The sequence below is a fragment of the Haliotis cracherodii genome, unplaced genomic scaffold (assembly GCF_022045235.1).
Source record: "Haliotis cracherodii isolate W230 unplaced genomic scaffold, xgHalCrac1.p SCAF_9, whole genome shotgun sequence".
Classification (NCBI taxonomy): Eukaryota; Metazoa; Mollusca; class Gastropoda; order Lepetellida; family Haliotidae; genus Haliotis; species Haliotis cracherodii.
Window position 1 is genome coordinate 27,855,169 of NW_027266343.1, and position 15,106 is coordinate 27,870,274.

Consider the following 15,106-nt stretch of genomic DNA (forward strand, 5'->3'; position numbering starts at 1 on the left):
TAAATCAAAGAATCTGTCATATCCATTTCTCATGTATCATTATTTATTCAGTTTCCATTAAAATCATTAAATCTACCAGTAACATCAACTAAAATTAGGAACATGCAAATACTAGGTTAAATACTATCAATTGCAGATCAGTTATCATGCAAGTGATCTGAGATTTCAGCATTCAGGTTAACAACTGGGTTTGTCAATTTGCTACTCAACTAACATAAAAACAGTTAGCTCTGCCAGTGTACTACAGCCACAACATCTATGACGGTATTACAAGTCCCAGAATGTGGAAGAGAGCAAGTGACATCATCCCTCCAGTTTTCTTGTCATGCTCTCAGGAGTGACATGCTGCTATTAAGTTTCATGGTGTACCACATTGTTTCCACATTCTAAATTTTATTCAAATTTGCATCATGCTCATGAAACATGGCAATCAATGAGAACTGGAGGCACGTTTTTTCACCATTTCTTTCAAAGAAAGCAAATGTACACTAAATTGGTCAATTAGGCAGTCTGACACATGGAAGTCAAAATCACAAATAAAAAAGGTTTTAGCAGAAGTTTAAGATACAGAATATCTCATGACACACGAGTGACATGACAATCAATCTCCTGTTTGTAGTGACATCTGTCATTATATCAGTCAATCAAGCAAGTCAAATTAGGTACCAAATTTCATTGAATTGTGTTGTTACACACATTACATATAGACAAATAGGAACTGATCATATGCTGGTAATTCTCAAAAATATGTCAAAGGTAAAACAAGATAAATCATTATTTCCAATGGAGAAAACAATGTCCCAAACCAGCTGCCGTGCATTGACTTCAAGTGGAGGGATATACCGTTACAGCAACGTTAGGTCAAGTCGTACCAGGAAGGGGGCTTGGGGGTTGCCTGGGCAGGATGAACAGGAAGATGCGGTGACACTGAATGGTATGAAATACACACCTGTACATTGCCCCACTCATCAGGCTGAGATGAGGCCTGGAAGTGCACGATGACATTGGGGTTGTGCATGACGATGGTTTCCCCTCCTGGAAACTCAAGCCTCTTGTGCCAGCTGTTGAACTGGATTGCATTACGGTACTCCTCCTACAAAACGGGCACAGACAAGGATGTGGTTATCAGTCACATTGTGATAAGAGGGAGTGAGCTTGGTTGAACAGTATCTCTTTTAAGCTTGGTCGAGTTAAAGCAGCAGGAGCATCCAATTGGGATCAATGACATGCATCAACCAAGTCAGCGAGCCTGACCACCCGATTCCATCAGTCGCCTCTAACGACAAGCATAGTCGCCTTTATGACAAGTATGGGTTGATGAAGACCTTTTCTAACCCCGACATTCACAGGTTTCCTGAGGGATGAAAGTCACTGAAGCTGACCATTGACAAAACCCACATGAGGAGGGTGCTGACACTGGACCAGGGTCCATAACAAGCACATCATTGCCAGGACATGGGAAGCAGCTCACAAATACTGGAGTGGCACCAATGAGTGAGTTAAGATTTAAAGTCACATCGGCAGTATTTCAGCCATATCGTGACTATAAGCACCATTGAAAGTGACCAAAGACCATAGTCTGGTGATCAAATCTAAGAGAACTACAGCACTTTTAACCACTTGCCTATTTTTATCAGAACTGGACAAATAAATCATGTTCTGAAACATATTCTTACAGAATCAGTTTCTTGTGTCAGGGATTCAGCATACAAACACGTACCTCTAGTTTCTGAGCAAAGTCCTCCCCATAGGGGACGTATCTGTTGTCCCCCTCTCTCTTGTAGAACCAGGTGCACCTGCGGATGCTCGTGGGCTCCTCCTCCCAGTACACCGCGCTGCGCAGCCGCTTGCCCACGTTGACGTCGTAGCGCCCACCGATAGCTGGGATCACGGTGTTCTCAGGGTCATGTCGTGCAGCTGTTAAACATACAATGGGGATACTGGCACAAGTGCATGGTATGAGTTGCCACGGTATTGCAGTATATCATGGCATGTCTACAAGCACAATCCCAAACTTCCTCATATTTTATGTAGACTTTGTGAAGGTACATAATATCTGTAATGGTCAACAAATGAGTCCCAGAGCTCCAGATAAGCTTTTGGTGTTGATGGTATTTTACCCATGCATTTTAAAATCATTGGGTATCAGTAATTCTACCTGCGTATTCAAATTTCTGTTACCCACTAGTTTTTACACATGTGCGTATTTAAGTTAAATATTTAAAAACACTATTCATCTAGTCCCTGCACACTGGTGTCGTGTGGGTTCGAGAGCTTTATAGGACTAAAAAATACCACGATACTCCCACAAGAAACTGTGATGGCAAATGATCATGATGTAACTGTCATCGTGGAGTTTGGCAAGGTTGACGGAATCCCCCTTTATAGTTTCAAAATAAGTTGCTGATTTGCTAATCGAATACGCAGGGTTACTTCACAATATTTTGATGATACGCACAAGTTTTATTTTTGTAGCATATCTGTAATCTTCGTTGCGTATTTGATACGCTTGGATTATATTTAAACTGTGTATTTCTGCATTTCTGATGCGTATTTCAAGCAGATACGCAGCTTATCTGGAGCTCTGGAGTCCCGCTGACGTATATACCACAGAGCAGTCCACGAGCCCCAACTTGGCTTTCAGCATCATTTTCCAGCAGTAGAAACTAACATTTTTGGTCCACTAGTCCTTATAATAACACATAGCAAAACCCTTAAAATGACAAATATCTACTAGTCCTTATGATACCTTAACTATTTGTCAGTTTGGCAAGGACCAAAGGACTAGTGCCAATTTCTAACCATGTTTTCAGTAAATTTTAGTGACATCATTTGGCACTCATTAGCTGATCTTACTAGACTAACTGAATTTTACAAGACACGGCTTCAGACTAGTTTCTAAAGTGGCAGGCTGACAATGTCGGTTTATTCCTGTTTATTGTGAAAAGAAACCCAAAGTGATGAAGATCCTAGACCTCAGCACCTTCAAGCATGACCATGATGCTTACAAACCCTGGACCAGCAGGAGAGCAATAGTTGTCAAGGGCTGCACAAACAAGGAGCAACTGTGCTCTTACAACGTGGAATGCAGGATATAAAGTAGATGTTCACATATTTATGCATCACACTTAGTAGTGTACCCAATCAAATTGGCAAATGGAAATCAAGGGCAAATTTAACATTGTGAGAACCACAGGGATGGGTCCAGGGGTTAGTGTAGGTTTACCGAAATGCTAGCCTTGGAGATACAGAGGATGATGTACATGATGGTCTTATATATATGAGATGAGGCTACCTGTCTTATAACACTCCTCTATCCTGAGTGAGTCGAGGAGAGAGAAAGGGAACCACACATCCTTGTTTTCCACATTCTTACAAAAGCACCAGTGAGCCTGCACAGGCTGGTACACCAGAGCCGCACCACTCAGAGGCCCCGTCCCAACCTGTGGGGGAGCTTGAGAAGCCTGTGGGTCGGAGGACATGGGAGGGATCATGGCTGTGGGTGGGCGGGGAGGAGTGGACATGGCTGTGGGTGGTGGCTGGAAAGGGGAGGGTTGTGAGAAGGGGGTCGTCTGGGGTCCAGGCGGGGGGATGCCTGTTGTTGCATATGTCCCCTGGGGTGGCTGGGCGTAACGCAGGGGACCAGTGTTGCGGAACATGTTGCCAGTGGCTGGACCTGAAAATAGGTGAAACATGGCACTATATAACCGCACAATAACTGTAGTAACACGTATGATCCTTGGTACATGTGAACGGGGTGTAAAATGACCAAATTGATAGATAAGATGCAATTACCAAGCCTGTTACAGATTAGAACTCCTTGCCATGCTTATTATTATGGAAATCTTCTCAAAATCATTAATAAAATTAACAAGATAAATAACATTATAAAAGAAATCATAAGATATACACTATGATCAGAGGTGAAAAAATATCACAACAAATACCTTCTTCACAAACCATACACTTGAGGCAAACCTTATTTTATCATGTTTATTACATAAAACAAATATTCACATGGTCAAAGTAGAAAAGAAGAATTAATCATATATTTTTCTCCTCTAGTTTATTTCTTTGTTAATTCCTCGGCCATGTATGACACTGCTGGGTCCAGTACAAACTGCTGCCGGACACAAACAACAGGAGAAGCAGGTCTGTACCTGGAGTTCTGCTTAGTATTTGTACACACTAGTTTTTGTCCACTGATTCTCTTTTGAGTTGTCACTATTTTAGCATCCAAATGCACGGCCTCATAAAACGTGTTACTTAAACTCTCGATTAATACTATATACATGATAAAAACATAATGAAACAAGGTTGGCCTTTAACACTACAATATGTACAAGCTGTATTCAAATACAGACCTCAGATAAACTGCGTAGTTGTGTAAAATGCACAATATATCCCCAAAACCCAATCCAATTGGAGTTGTTGCATACAAATAACCATGAAATAATTAAGAAAACCAAGACATGTGGTATAATGACACTGTGCGTAATTACCCAATGTAGCCTTTTCATTTTGTTTACTGGTATGTCTTTAGAGATCTTTATTTACTGATTGAATGCAGGTACAACATATCTACTGCAGTGAAATAATGCAACAAGGTGCTGCACCTTGCTTATTCATTGTAATTTAGACTTCTATCACTGTTGTGAGCTTATGGATATAACAAGTTACCCGAAATATATGAAATAGTGTCTTAAGAATTATGTATGAAAAAGGTTCCCTTTATGTATACAAGCACCCAATAGGTTGGGCCCACAAGAGTCAATCTCATTAAAATCAGATCTTAGTTCTCGCTACCGCTAAACAAAGATCTGAAGACATCCCATTAGGGGTCACGTCAGAACGACCTTTCATCCGACCAATCAGTGCGTCGCTTACCAGATTATGAAAGTGACAGTCAGAATGTGATTTCTAATCATGCAATCTCGAAAACTTTAACATGGGGTATTCCGAACGATAGTTACGGGTTTAACGACTGAATCCTTACAATCTAGACCATCTTTTACCCATTGCAGAATGTTTTTTTGTTCAGGTTTTAAATTTGTAATCGAGAATTTGTCAAAATATGTTTTAAGGCGTAGTCGCCAATTTGAAGATTGGTCTGACGTGACCCCGCAATGGGATGTCCTCAGATCTTTGTTTAGCGGCAGCAAGAACTAAGATCTGATTTTAATGAGATTGCACGCGAGTTAAACAATACTGAATGTCCCAAACAAATGTGACTACCCACAGCATGTACAGTGAATGACAACAAAGCTTTTATCTGGAGCCCTGCAAACATTCAACTATAGCTTCAGTGCTATCTGAAGGGATACAGTTCACCACACATTCTTCCCCAGTTTGTATATGTGCCTTTCACATGCATGACAAAGTTAGGATAAACAATCAAATATTGTGGTTCCAACTGAATTACCATCACTTCTTGTATCTAACAAAACTTTGCTGAGTAGGTTCAGTATGATTTGTTCACTATACACACTGTATAAAAAGGGCATGTATTAAATGGAATGTCCACGAGGGTGTTAAGACTGGCATCTGATAATTAGGATAGTTGAGAAATAGGAAACTCAGCATCTTCTTGTGACCTTACCAGTACATGATTTAGAATTCAGATGAGGTTAAATTTGTTTGTTTGTTTAACGCCACACTCAGCAATATTCAAGCTATATGACAGCAGTATGGAACAGACAATCTTGTGATTGACATCATGAGCATCAATCTACGCAATTGGGATACCATGATATGCATCAACCAAGTCAGCAAGTCTGACCACCCAATCCTATTAGTTGCCTTTTATGGCATGCATGGGTTGCTGAAAATCTAGTCTACCCCGGATGTCACACTCACAGTCAACATAATAACCTGGGATAGTGTGGGCAAATAAACAAACCTGAATGTGGCACTCATCAGCAAGATGACTTCATCAGGAACATCATACGTGACTATTATTTGTATATAGTCCACTGCTGAGTTAGTTATAGGACTAGAAGCATTAGAAATTAACTGATTTGAGTTACTTGTCTCCTGATCAGCCACATGTATACGCATTCCAAAATTTAGTAATTCCACAAGACATACGGATACTTTAACCAGTAAATGTGTCGGTTCTACTAACAGCGACCAGAAAACAAATGCCACCTTCTAAACATGTTTCTTTATAAAATATCCAGCTATCTTACACTGAACTCGGAAGATGCCCCGAAGCCTTAAAAGCAAATCATGTCAACCCTATTTCTGTTTCCACCAATATTAAATTGGGCCACTGGAGAACATTGTGAAAGGCACAAATTCAAACATGTCTATTCTACCTTTAGGTGGAGGACCACCACCGAGCATTGTAGGCAGACCAGACTGAGAGTGTTGAGGGACAGACTGAAAGTTGGACACCCCTGGCATCCCAGACACTGGGGGCATTGGTGGTGTGTTGCTTTGGGGTGGGGCTAGAGGCGCCTGCTGACCAATGTTTGCAAAAGGATCACTACTTCCTGGCATCCCTGAAGATTGTGAACCTTGGAAGTAGTTGAAAGAATTTGGTTGAGGAGGACCTGGTTGCCCCATGGGTGGGGCTGGACCCTGGCCAACAAAACTGTCCGCTTCCCCTTCTTCATCTGAATAAATGAATAAAAGAAAATAATATGTACAAAAACATTTTCAAAAACATCTTGAACAATGCACTCAATATGCTGAACAGTATTAAAGGGGCACTAATCTCTGGCTTCTTCTCGGCTGTCTGACACTGGCCGCTAGGACTCACAAGCTTCACTGAGTTGATTTGCTCGCTAAAGCAACTGAGCGTGACAAGAGACTGGGCTACCGTCTGCAAGGACAGCTAAATAAACTTGAAAACAATATTTGTTTTACACATTTTTGAACACTGATTGATTACCTGTGATCTATGAAGATTTCGACATAGGGCGCATGTTAATTAATTTCTTCAGCCTAAACTGACAAAAAGAACGACGAAAGCTCATTGGATGTCATTATTTGGAAATACCCCTGATGGTTATAGTTTGATAACAAGACAAAAAGTGAGCAGGGCTCAATAATACCACGGACTTCAATTCCAACATATTTCTTAGTTCAAAACATGAAAAAAAAAAATGACAAAAAAAAATGGAAAATTAATAAAAACAATTTTTTTCTTTTGACTGCACCCCTACATATGACACAGATTATATGTACTAAGTTTGAGATGAATCCACTGAATAGTTTAAAGGGGCACTGATCTAACGCAATTCCCCGGGACTGGTTGTTGCCTTTGTTATTGTTTTTTCCCAGTGAGTACCCGGATGTAGAGCAGAAATCTAGACTAGCTCGCGACCTCTGTTGCGCCATTCGTAAGCGCATTAGTCACTTTTATGGATACCGGTAGTAATAAGAGCGTATGGTCACATTGATCAACAAAATGAAATACAGTTTTCGAGATAATAAGGAAATGTAGGTATCTTTGTGGGTAGCATCGGTAATGGTGACGAAGTTTTGATAAGTCACTTGCTTGGTAATTTTGCGATTTTCGTTTACACTATTTTAACTTGCAACACAAAGTAAATATTTCATCTGAGCATTGCTTTTTTTATAGTGTGTGTATTTTTTTACTGTCAAAATGTGTAACATATTTATTAAACGTCTAAATATTCAGTTTTTTTACAAAGTGACAGAAAAACATTTCCATCTGTATTATTATGATAACGAATTCCAAACATTTTGATGTTTATGTCATCACCAAGAGACTGAAAATGTTACGTTGAAACGTACATTTCTATGTTGTTTGGCTTCTAATCCTACATAATAATCTGTTGTGATGTTTGTAGGCCCTTTAGATCGTCTTAATCAATCTGGACAGATTTTGTAGTCAAAATGACTGAAATATTTACACATTTTATAAATTGCCTGAGAGAATCACATTTTACAAATTGACGGTAATCTATACACGCTTACAAAGGAAATGACCTGTGAAAACAACGTCTATCGCGCATTGAAGAATTTCCCAACCAAGACGTAGAGAAACAAGAACGAATCGGTTCAAATGAAGGAAAACAAAATGCAAATACCATAATTACAACTTACCAAATTTATGTGTATAAATAGGCAGCTTCCTTGTTCGAGGAATGTATCCGTGAATATCCACACAAAGGAATAATATCCAACTCATCTGCAGCTATACAAAATAACTTATTCGATGTCACGTGTCTCTGTAACTATCAAATATTCTAAAAGATATATATCGTTTCGGGATATTATAACCAGTGTTCGTTTCTCAACTGATCACTTGGATTGTTTCAGGTGTTTCACATAGGTGTCAAGTCTCAAAGGTTGGCTGAGAAAGGCCACGTGACAACTATTTTCATTACGTCCACGGTTCCTAAAAAATCCACTGAGTTTGATAACAATGAGCAACCAATCAACGTATTATCAGTTAACCCTTTGAACAAAGTATGTTGTTTTTACATCGGCACTTCACGCCATGATAGGAGTGTATTCCCTTTGTTTTAGTAAACCTAGACATGTAAACACTCACTTTTGACATATCCACTGCGCAAGATAACAGTGATTAATCGATCAACGTATTTTCTGTTAATCCTTTGATGACTAGGAACGAAAAAAAACAAAAAAAGTAAATCGACTGATCATTCATCTCTTGCTGGGCTGCCACGTGCATATTACATAACACACATTTCACCTCACTTCAAACCTGGATTTAGATTGAATAATTACCCCAGACACAATAAATGCCAAATGAGAACCTTTGTCAGGTAATCTAAGTGGTGCTCCCACTAATTGTACCTGTAATAAATTCATTAACTGAGCATCAAGTGAATGACGACAAATACACAGGTTATACGAGAAAACGTGGATGACAACAAGGGAGTAGTAATCGTATTATCGACGCAATCCGAAATCCGAAAATGCTTTCACTGCATGGATACTATTTTTTAGTATTAAACTATAACCACCTGGGGTATTTCCAAATGACGACTTCCGATGAGCTCCGCCGTTCTTTTTGTCTGTTTGTTTAGGCTGAAGAAATTAATTAACATGCGCCCTTTGTCGAATCTTTATAGATCACATTTAACCAATCAGTGTTTATTCAAAAATGCGTAAAAATATATTGCCTCCAGCCTCCAAGTTTATTTAGCTGTCCTTGCAGACGGTAGCCCAGTCTCTGGTCACGCTCAGTTGCGTTGCGTATCATCCGGGTACTCACGGGGGAAAAAACAAAAACAAAGGCAACAACCAGTCCGGGGAATGGCGTTAGATCAGTGCCCCTTTAAGAGAAATCGCACAGACAAAGTTTTTGGACAGACGGAACCTTGGTCATGTTGGTACAACTATAGTGCAGTGAAAGCCTTTTCGGATTTCCGATTGCGTGGATAATACTATTACTACTCCCTTGTTGTCTTCCATGTTTTCTAGTATAACCCTATACTTGTGTATTTGTCGTCATTCACTAGATGCTCAGTTAATGAATTTATTACAGGTATAATTAGTGGTGGCACCACTCAGATTACCTGATGAAGGTTCCCATTTGGCGTTTCTTGTGTCTGGGGTAATTATTCAATCTTAATCCAGGTTTGAAGTGAGGATAAATGTGTGTTATGTAATATGCACGTGGCAGCCCAGAAACAATGAGAAAGAAATGAATGATCAGTTGATTTACGGTACTTTTTTGTAAATCAACAGATCATTCCTTGCCATCAAAGGATTGACAGAAAATATGTTGATTAATTAATGACTGTTATCTTGCACAGTGGATATGTCAAAAGTAAGTGTTTACATGTGTAGGTTTACTAAAGCAAAGGGAATACACTCATATCATGGCATGAAGTGCCGATGTAAAAACAACATACTTTTTTCAAAGGGGTAACCGATAATATGTTGATTGATTGCTCGTTGTTATCTAACTAAATGGATATTTTTTAAAGAACTGTGGATATTATGAAAATAGTTGTCACGTGGGCTTTCTCAGCTGACCATTGAGACTTGACACCTATGTGAAACAAGTGAAACAAAGTAAGTGATTAGTTAACATGGTTAAGAATTGAACACGGGTTATAATATCCCGAAACGATATATATATATTTTTAAAAATTTGATTGTTACATAGACACCTGACACCAAATAAGTTCCTTTGTACAACTGTAGACGTTTGGGATTTTGATCCTTTATGTGGATATTCACGGAAACATTCCTCGAACAAGGAAGCTGCCTAAAATTATACATATAACTTTGGTAGGTTGTAATTATGATATTTGCAATTTGTTTTCATTCATTTGATGAAGCATTGAGCAGAATATTCTTGTTCCTCTACGTCTTGGTTGTAAAGTTCTTCGATGCGCGATAGACGTTATAGTCAATGTGTAACATGTAATCCACTCAGGCAATTTATAAAATATCTAAATATTTCAGTCATTTAACAAATTGACTAAAAATTATCAAGACAGACAAAAACAGTTTAAAATAGATTAATTATGCTAGGATTAGAAGCCAAACAATATACAAATGTACTTTTAATCCTAACATTTTCAGTCACTTGGTGATGATATTAAACATGAAAATGTTTGGAATTCGTTATCATAATAATACAGATGGACATATTTATTTTGTCAGTCAGTTTGTAAAATAACTGAATATTTTGGCGTTTAATTAATTTCCTACATGAAAGTTTTGCACATTTTGACTTAAAAATATAAACACGATAAAATAAGCAATGCTAAGGTGCAATAAATACATTGTGTTGCAAGTCAAAATAGTGTAAAGGAAAATTGCACAATTAACAAGTGTGTTGGCAAGTGACTTATCAAAACTTCATCACCATTACGGATGCTACCCACAATAATACCTAAATTTCCTTATTATTTCCAAAAATGTATTTCATTTTGTTGATCAACAATGATCAATGTGACCATACGCCTTTATACTATCAATAAAAGTGACAATTATACTATCAATAAAAGTGACAATTACGAATTGTGCAGATCAGTGTCCCTTTAGCCCCAGTGGTGTTCTAATGAATCAATCATACCCTTAGTTCTTCAGTTTTTCAGTAGGTTCATCTTGTTTCAACAACAAAAAGTCATACAAGAAAGGTTCTTCACATTGTTGTGACGATATTGTATACCATTCTACTACTAGGTGATATGGTGATATGAATGTTTGTTTTGTTAAACAGTAACAAAGCAGCCTGCAGATAATCAAGTATGAGCCAGACAAACCAGTGGTCAATAATATGAGCAAAGACCCATATGCCGTAGGTGTACAATGACTTGGTATGTATGTATAGTCGTCTTTCCCATACCATCATGGGATCAACCAAGTCAACAAACCTGACCACCAATATCACATAAGTCAACTATCTCTTACGACAAGAATAGGTAACTAGAGACCAATACTATCCAAAAAGCCCATGTTTGCTTTAGACGAGATATTGTTCCAAAATTCAAGGACCCTGCCATTGCGATATTATAAATACAGTTCCAGACATTAACCATGTTGAATGTTACGGTGAGACCACGAACATATCAGCAGAAGTTGTTTACCGGAAAATATGAATGCAGTGTTTCCATAAAACTACCAAAATAACAGAATAAATTTCAACGATACAGATTTTTTTGAATGTGATCTCGAAGTAAATATTACAACACTGCGTCTCATAAACACAGAAAAGTCAAAATCGTCACAGCTGACATTTACATCTGCTGTATTTATTCAGCATACCTGGTCCTAAAAGTGAAGGTTCTGATTGAATAATGGGCATCAGGACATTCGGTTGATCAGGAGGATTAAGAGTAAGTCCACCACCAGCCGGCATCAACAGTAACGGCGGAGGAGTCGAGTCTTTCTTGCCTCTGTCAGCCATATCAACACGTCGGCTTACTACACAGGAAACGGAAGTGAGGTGCCGATCACATGTCAATCACAAGGGGAATAACTGCTGTAAGATTGAAATAGTGAACGTAAATTATAATAATCTTTATTTTCCTGTGGTTTTACTCTATATGATTTCTGATGCGGTTAAGCGATGAGACCATACTGCAAAATAATTAATCGATTTGTATGAATGCAATATGTGCCTTGTATTGATAGACGGACGCTAAATTATGGAAATGGTAGATTCCAGATACTCCCGCGAGAGGCGTTTTCATAAAAAGGGGAACGCAACCACAGTGTCACATAACACCTAATTAGTGCCATGTTAGGTCTACAACATTCCCCAAGTGTAAGATCAGACTTTCGAGAAACAATAGCACACACTTTATTTCCACTATAACGTTTAATCGGTGATACATTATTAAAGAGTAGAAAGAGGGATTTTACAAAAAGATAATATCATTAATATGTTCAGAGACGAGGCTTAACATAGGGAAACTTAGGCAGAGAAAGAGTCAATAAAATTCCGAAAACAGGACAAGCTGACACACATCATGAATATTAATAAATCTCGTGTCATTCATGTGTATTCATATAACCAAGAGTATTCTTACCATGCACCGACAAGACCGGACCTTTTCTTTATAAACTGACGTCCAAAAGAAACTTTACCAGAGTTTGAAATCACTCTTGCTCAAAAACAACAAAACATACATGCATGAAGTAAAGTGTATTGAGAAGATCAATATATCAACAGAATCAACCCTGAAAATGACAATCATACCGCGACCGAGAATGACGTCAGAACCCCCCACCACCCCACCCCACCCCCCCCCACCCCCACCCCCCCCCCCCCCCCCCCCAAAGTTGGGTGTGGTACAAAACGCTAGCTTTCAGAATCATGGACAATGGGCAGAGTACATAAAGAATCGCTCACGTTCAATAACAAGCCATTAGTAGAGTGTGTGACCACCAAATGCCTCAATACACGCAAAAACTCTTCGACGCACAGAAAAAGTCAGTCGTCTGATGAGGTCACGGGGGATTTGACGCCATGCTTCTTGGAGGGCCAAGATCAGTTCTTGCCGGTTGGATGGAGAGTGGGGTCGTTGTCGAACACGACGATCCATCAAGTCCCAGAGGTGTTCTACGGGGGACATGTCGGGTGAGCGTGCAGGCCACAGCAGGACGTTGACGTTGTTGGCTGCGAGGAAGTTAGTGACAATTCTGGCTGTATGGGCTCTAGCGTTGTCATGCTGATAAATGACACCACGTTGCTGCTGTTGGAGAAATGGTAGGACAACTGGACGAAGAATGTTATCCATGTAACGCTGAGCTGTCAAGTTTCCGTCAACGATGACCAGCGGTGTCCTCTCATGCCCACAGATCCCTCCCAACACCATGACACTCCCTCCACCATATGGTACGACCTCCTGCACGCAACACGCCGCCGTTCGTTCACCCCTTCGGCGGTAAACACGTTGTCTTCCATCAGCCCTAAACATACAGAATCGACTTTCGTCAGTGAAGATAACCCTCTGCCAGTCACATCGTTGCCAACGTCGTACAGTCCGGGCCCATCTCAATCGCAGACGACGATGTTGCGCTGTCAATAGCTGTCCTCTGTATGGTCTAAAGGCCCTGATTCCATGAGCCCTGAGTCTCCTGGCCACTGTCTGTCAACTAACCCTGTGACGTAAGGCATTTGTCGCCGATGACGTTACTGTCAGGAAGCGATTTCGGAGGTCCAAGGTACGCAAGTGGTCATCAGTGGTCAACCTGGGTCTGCCTGTTCTTGGCCTGTCAGCGGTCCGCCCTGTCTGTCTGTAACGTTGCATCAACTTGGTAACGGCAACACGGGAGCAACCGAAGGTTCGTGCAATATGGGCGCGGGTGGCTCTCATCTGTACCATACCCAAGGCTAGTTCACGTTGTTAGACTGTGAGTCGTGGCATTTCTTTTGTGTTTTTTTTTTATCACTTTGATGTCTGACTTGCCGTTGCAATCGTTTTATACCCTTACCCGCACGTGCATTTTCAGTTGTCCGTTGTGCACGTGTTTTTCACTTTTTCGCGTGTTGTCTCGCAAACATGTAACAGACGATTAACATTTTCTGCATACACTATTGTTGTATTTGGGTTATGTGTTTTAGATCGACTTCATCGGGAAAAATTTATAATTTGTCTGAAATTTATATTTTCAGTTGGTAAAGTTTCTTTTGGACGTCAGTTTAGTTACTGGCAAGGCAAGGCAAGGCAAGACAAGGTATAAATCATAGGCCACTGTTCAAACACAATATACACATAAAACAATATTGACCACAGAAAGTGCTATTCCGGTAGAGCTTATCCCCTACCCCCAGCCTCACCCAAACCCAAACCACACACCACCCAAGTTGCCCAAGATCGAGTAATTAATTGTTAAAGTCATCTGTTTCGCTCCTCCATGATATAATATACACATTATTTGGGAAAGTCCCAGAAAGTCTCAAACTTCGTCACTTCTTAATACATACACAGACTTTAACATGGTGGGATTTGGATTAACATGTAAAGGTAAATATCGTAATCGGATAAACAATTGAGGACAAACAATGGGAGCGTGGTATTCGTCTTTGGTCTAGCGGTAATTCGGGTCTAGACCACCTACCTTTCCAATCATGAACACGTGGCAAATTAAACGAGAACATGTCAATGCGATTCAAAAGTAAAAGTCAAAATTAGTTTATTTATGTGTAGGCCCTTCGCCCATATACAAGAAATGGAATGCCAATAGTACAATGTGAAACCAACCCATCACATGGATTTTACGACGTCATGTCCTTTTTGTATGCATAATATACATAATATTGCAGACGTTTTAATAAATCATCCTGAGTTGTACACAAGTTCAACAAACCTTTGAATATATATATAGTTGGAAATTTCCAATACAATTCGGGCAAATAAACTTTACGTAGTTCAATATAATGTTTTCAGATGATCACGAAATGATATTCATCTTCAACAGACATGTTGCAAACAGGACACATATGTGAACATGATTCAATAGACTGCCATCTTCCCTTGTTCTGTCGTAAAGGTAAAACATTACATCAAGTTGAAGAAAATATTACACCCTAGTACTTATAACTGTTAACTGTGGGCAGGGGGATGTCTTTGTACGTCCATTTCTCCTTGGCAGATAGGGTGCCTCCCCTTCTGAAAGCAACTACGTTTGATTTTTGTAT

General features: G+C 39.6%; 1 protein-coding gene across 2 annotated transcripts in view; it reads right to left on the reverse strand.

Annotated features, from left to right (window-relative positions):
* The window catches only part of LOC139452060 (triacylglycerol hydrolase DDHD2-like), a 37,554-nt gene extending 25,671 nt beyond the window's left edge, over nt 1-11,883 (reverse strand). For both annotated transcript variants that reach the window (XM_071233363.1, XM_071233362.1), the window contains exons 1-5: nt 11,725-11,883; nt 6,318-6,617; nt 3,296-3,676; nt 1,721-1,917; nt 950-1,093 (exon numbers count right to left, since the gene is read on the reverse strand). In XM_071233363.1, the coding sequence (XP_071089464.1) occupies nt 950-1,093; nt 1,721-1,917; nt 3,296-3,676; nt 6,318-6,617; nt 11,725-11,866 (1,164 nt within the window). In that variant the 5' untranslated portion in view covers nt 11,867-11,883. The remainder of the gene's footprint in view (nt 1-949; nt 1,094-1,720; nt 1,918-3,295; nt 3,677-6,317; nt 6,618-11,724) is intronic.
* Nucleotides 11,884-15,106: the final 3,223 nt, after the last annotated feature.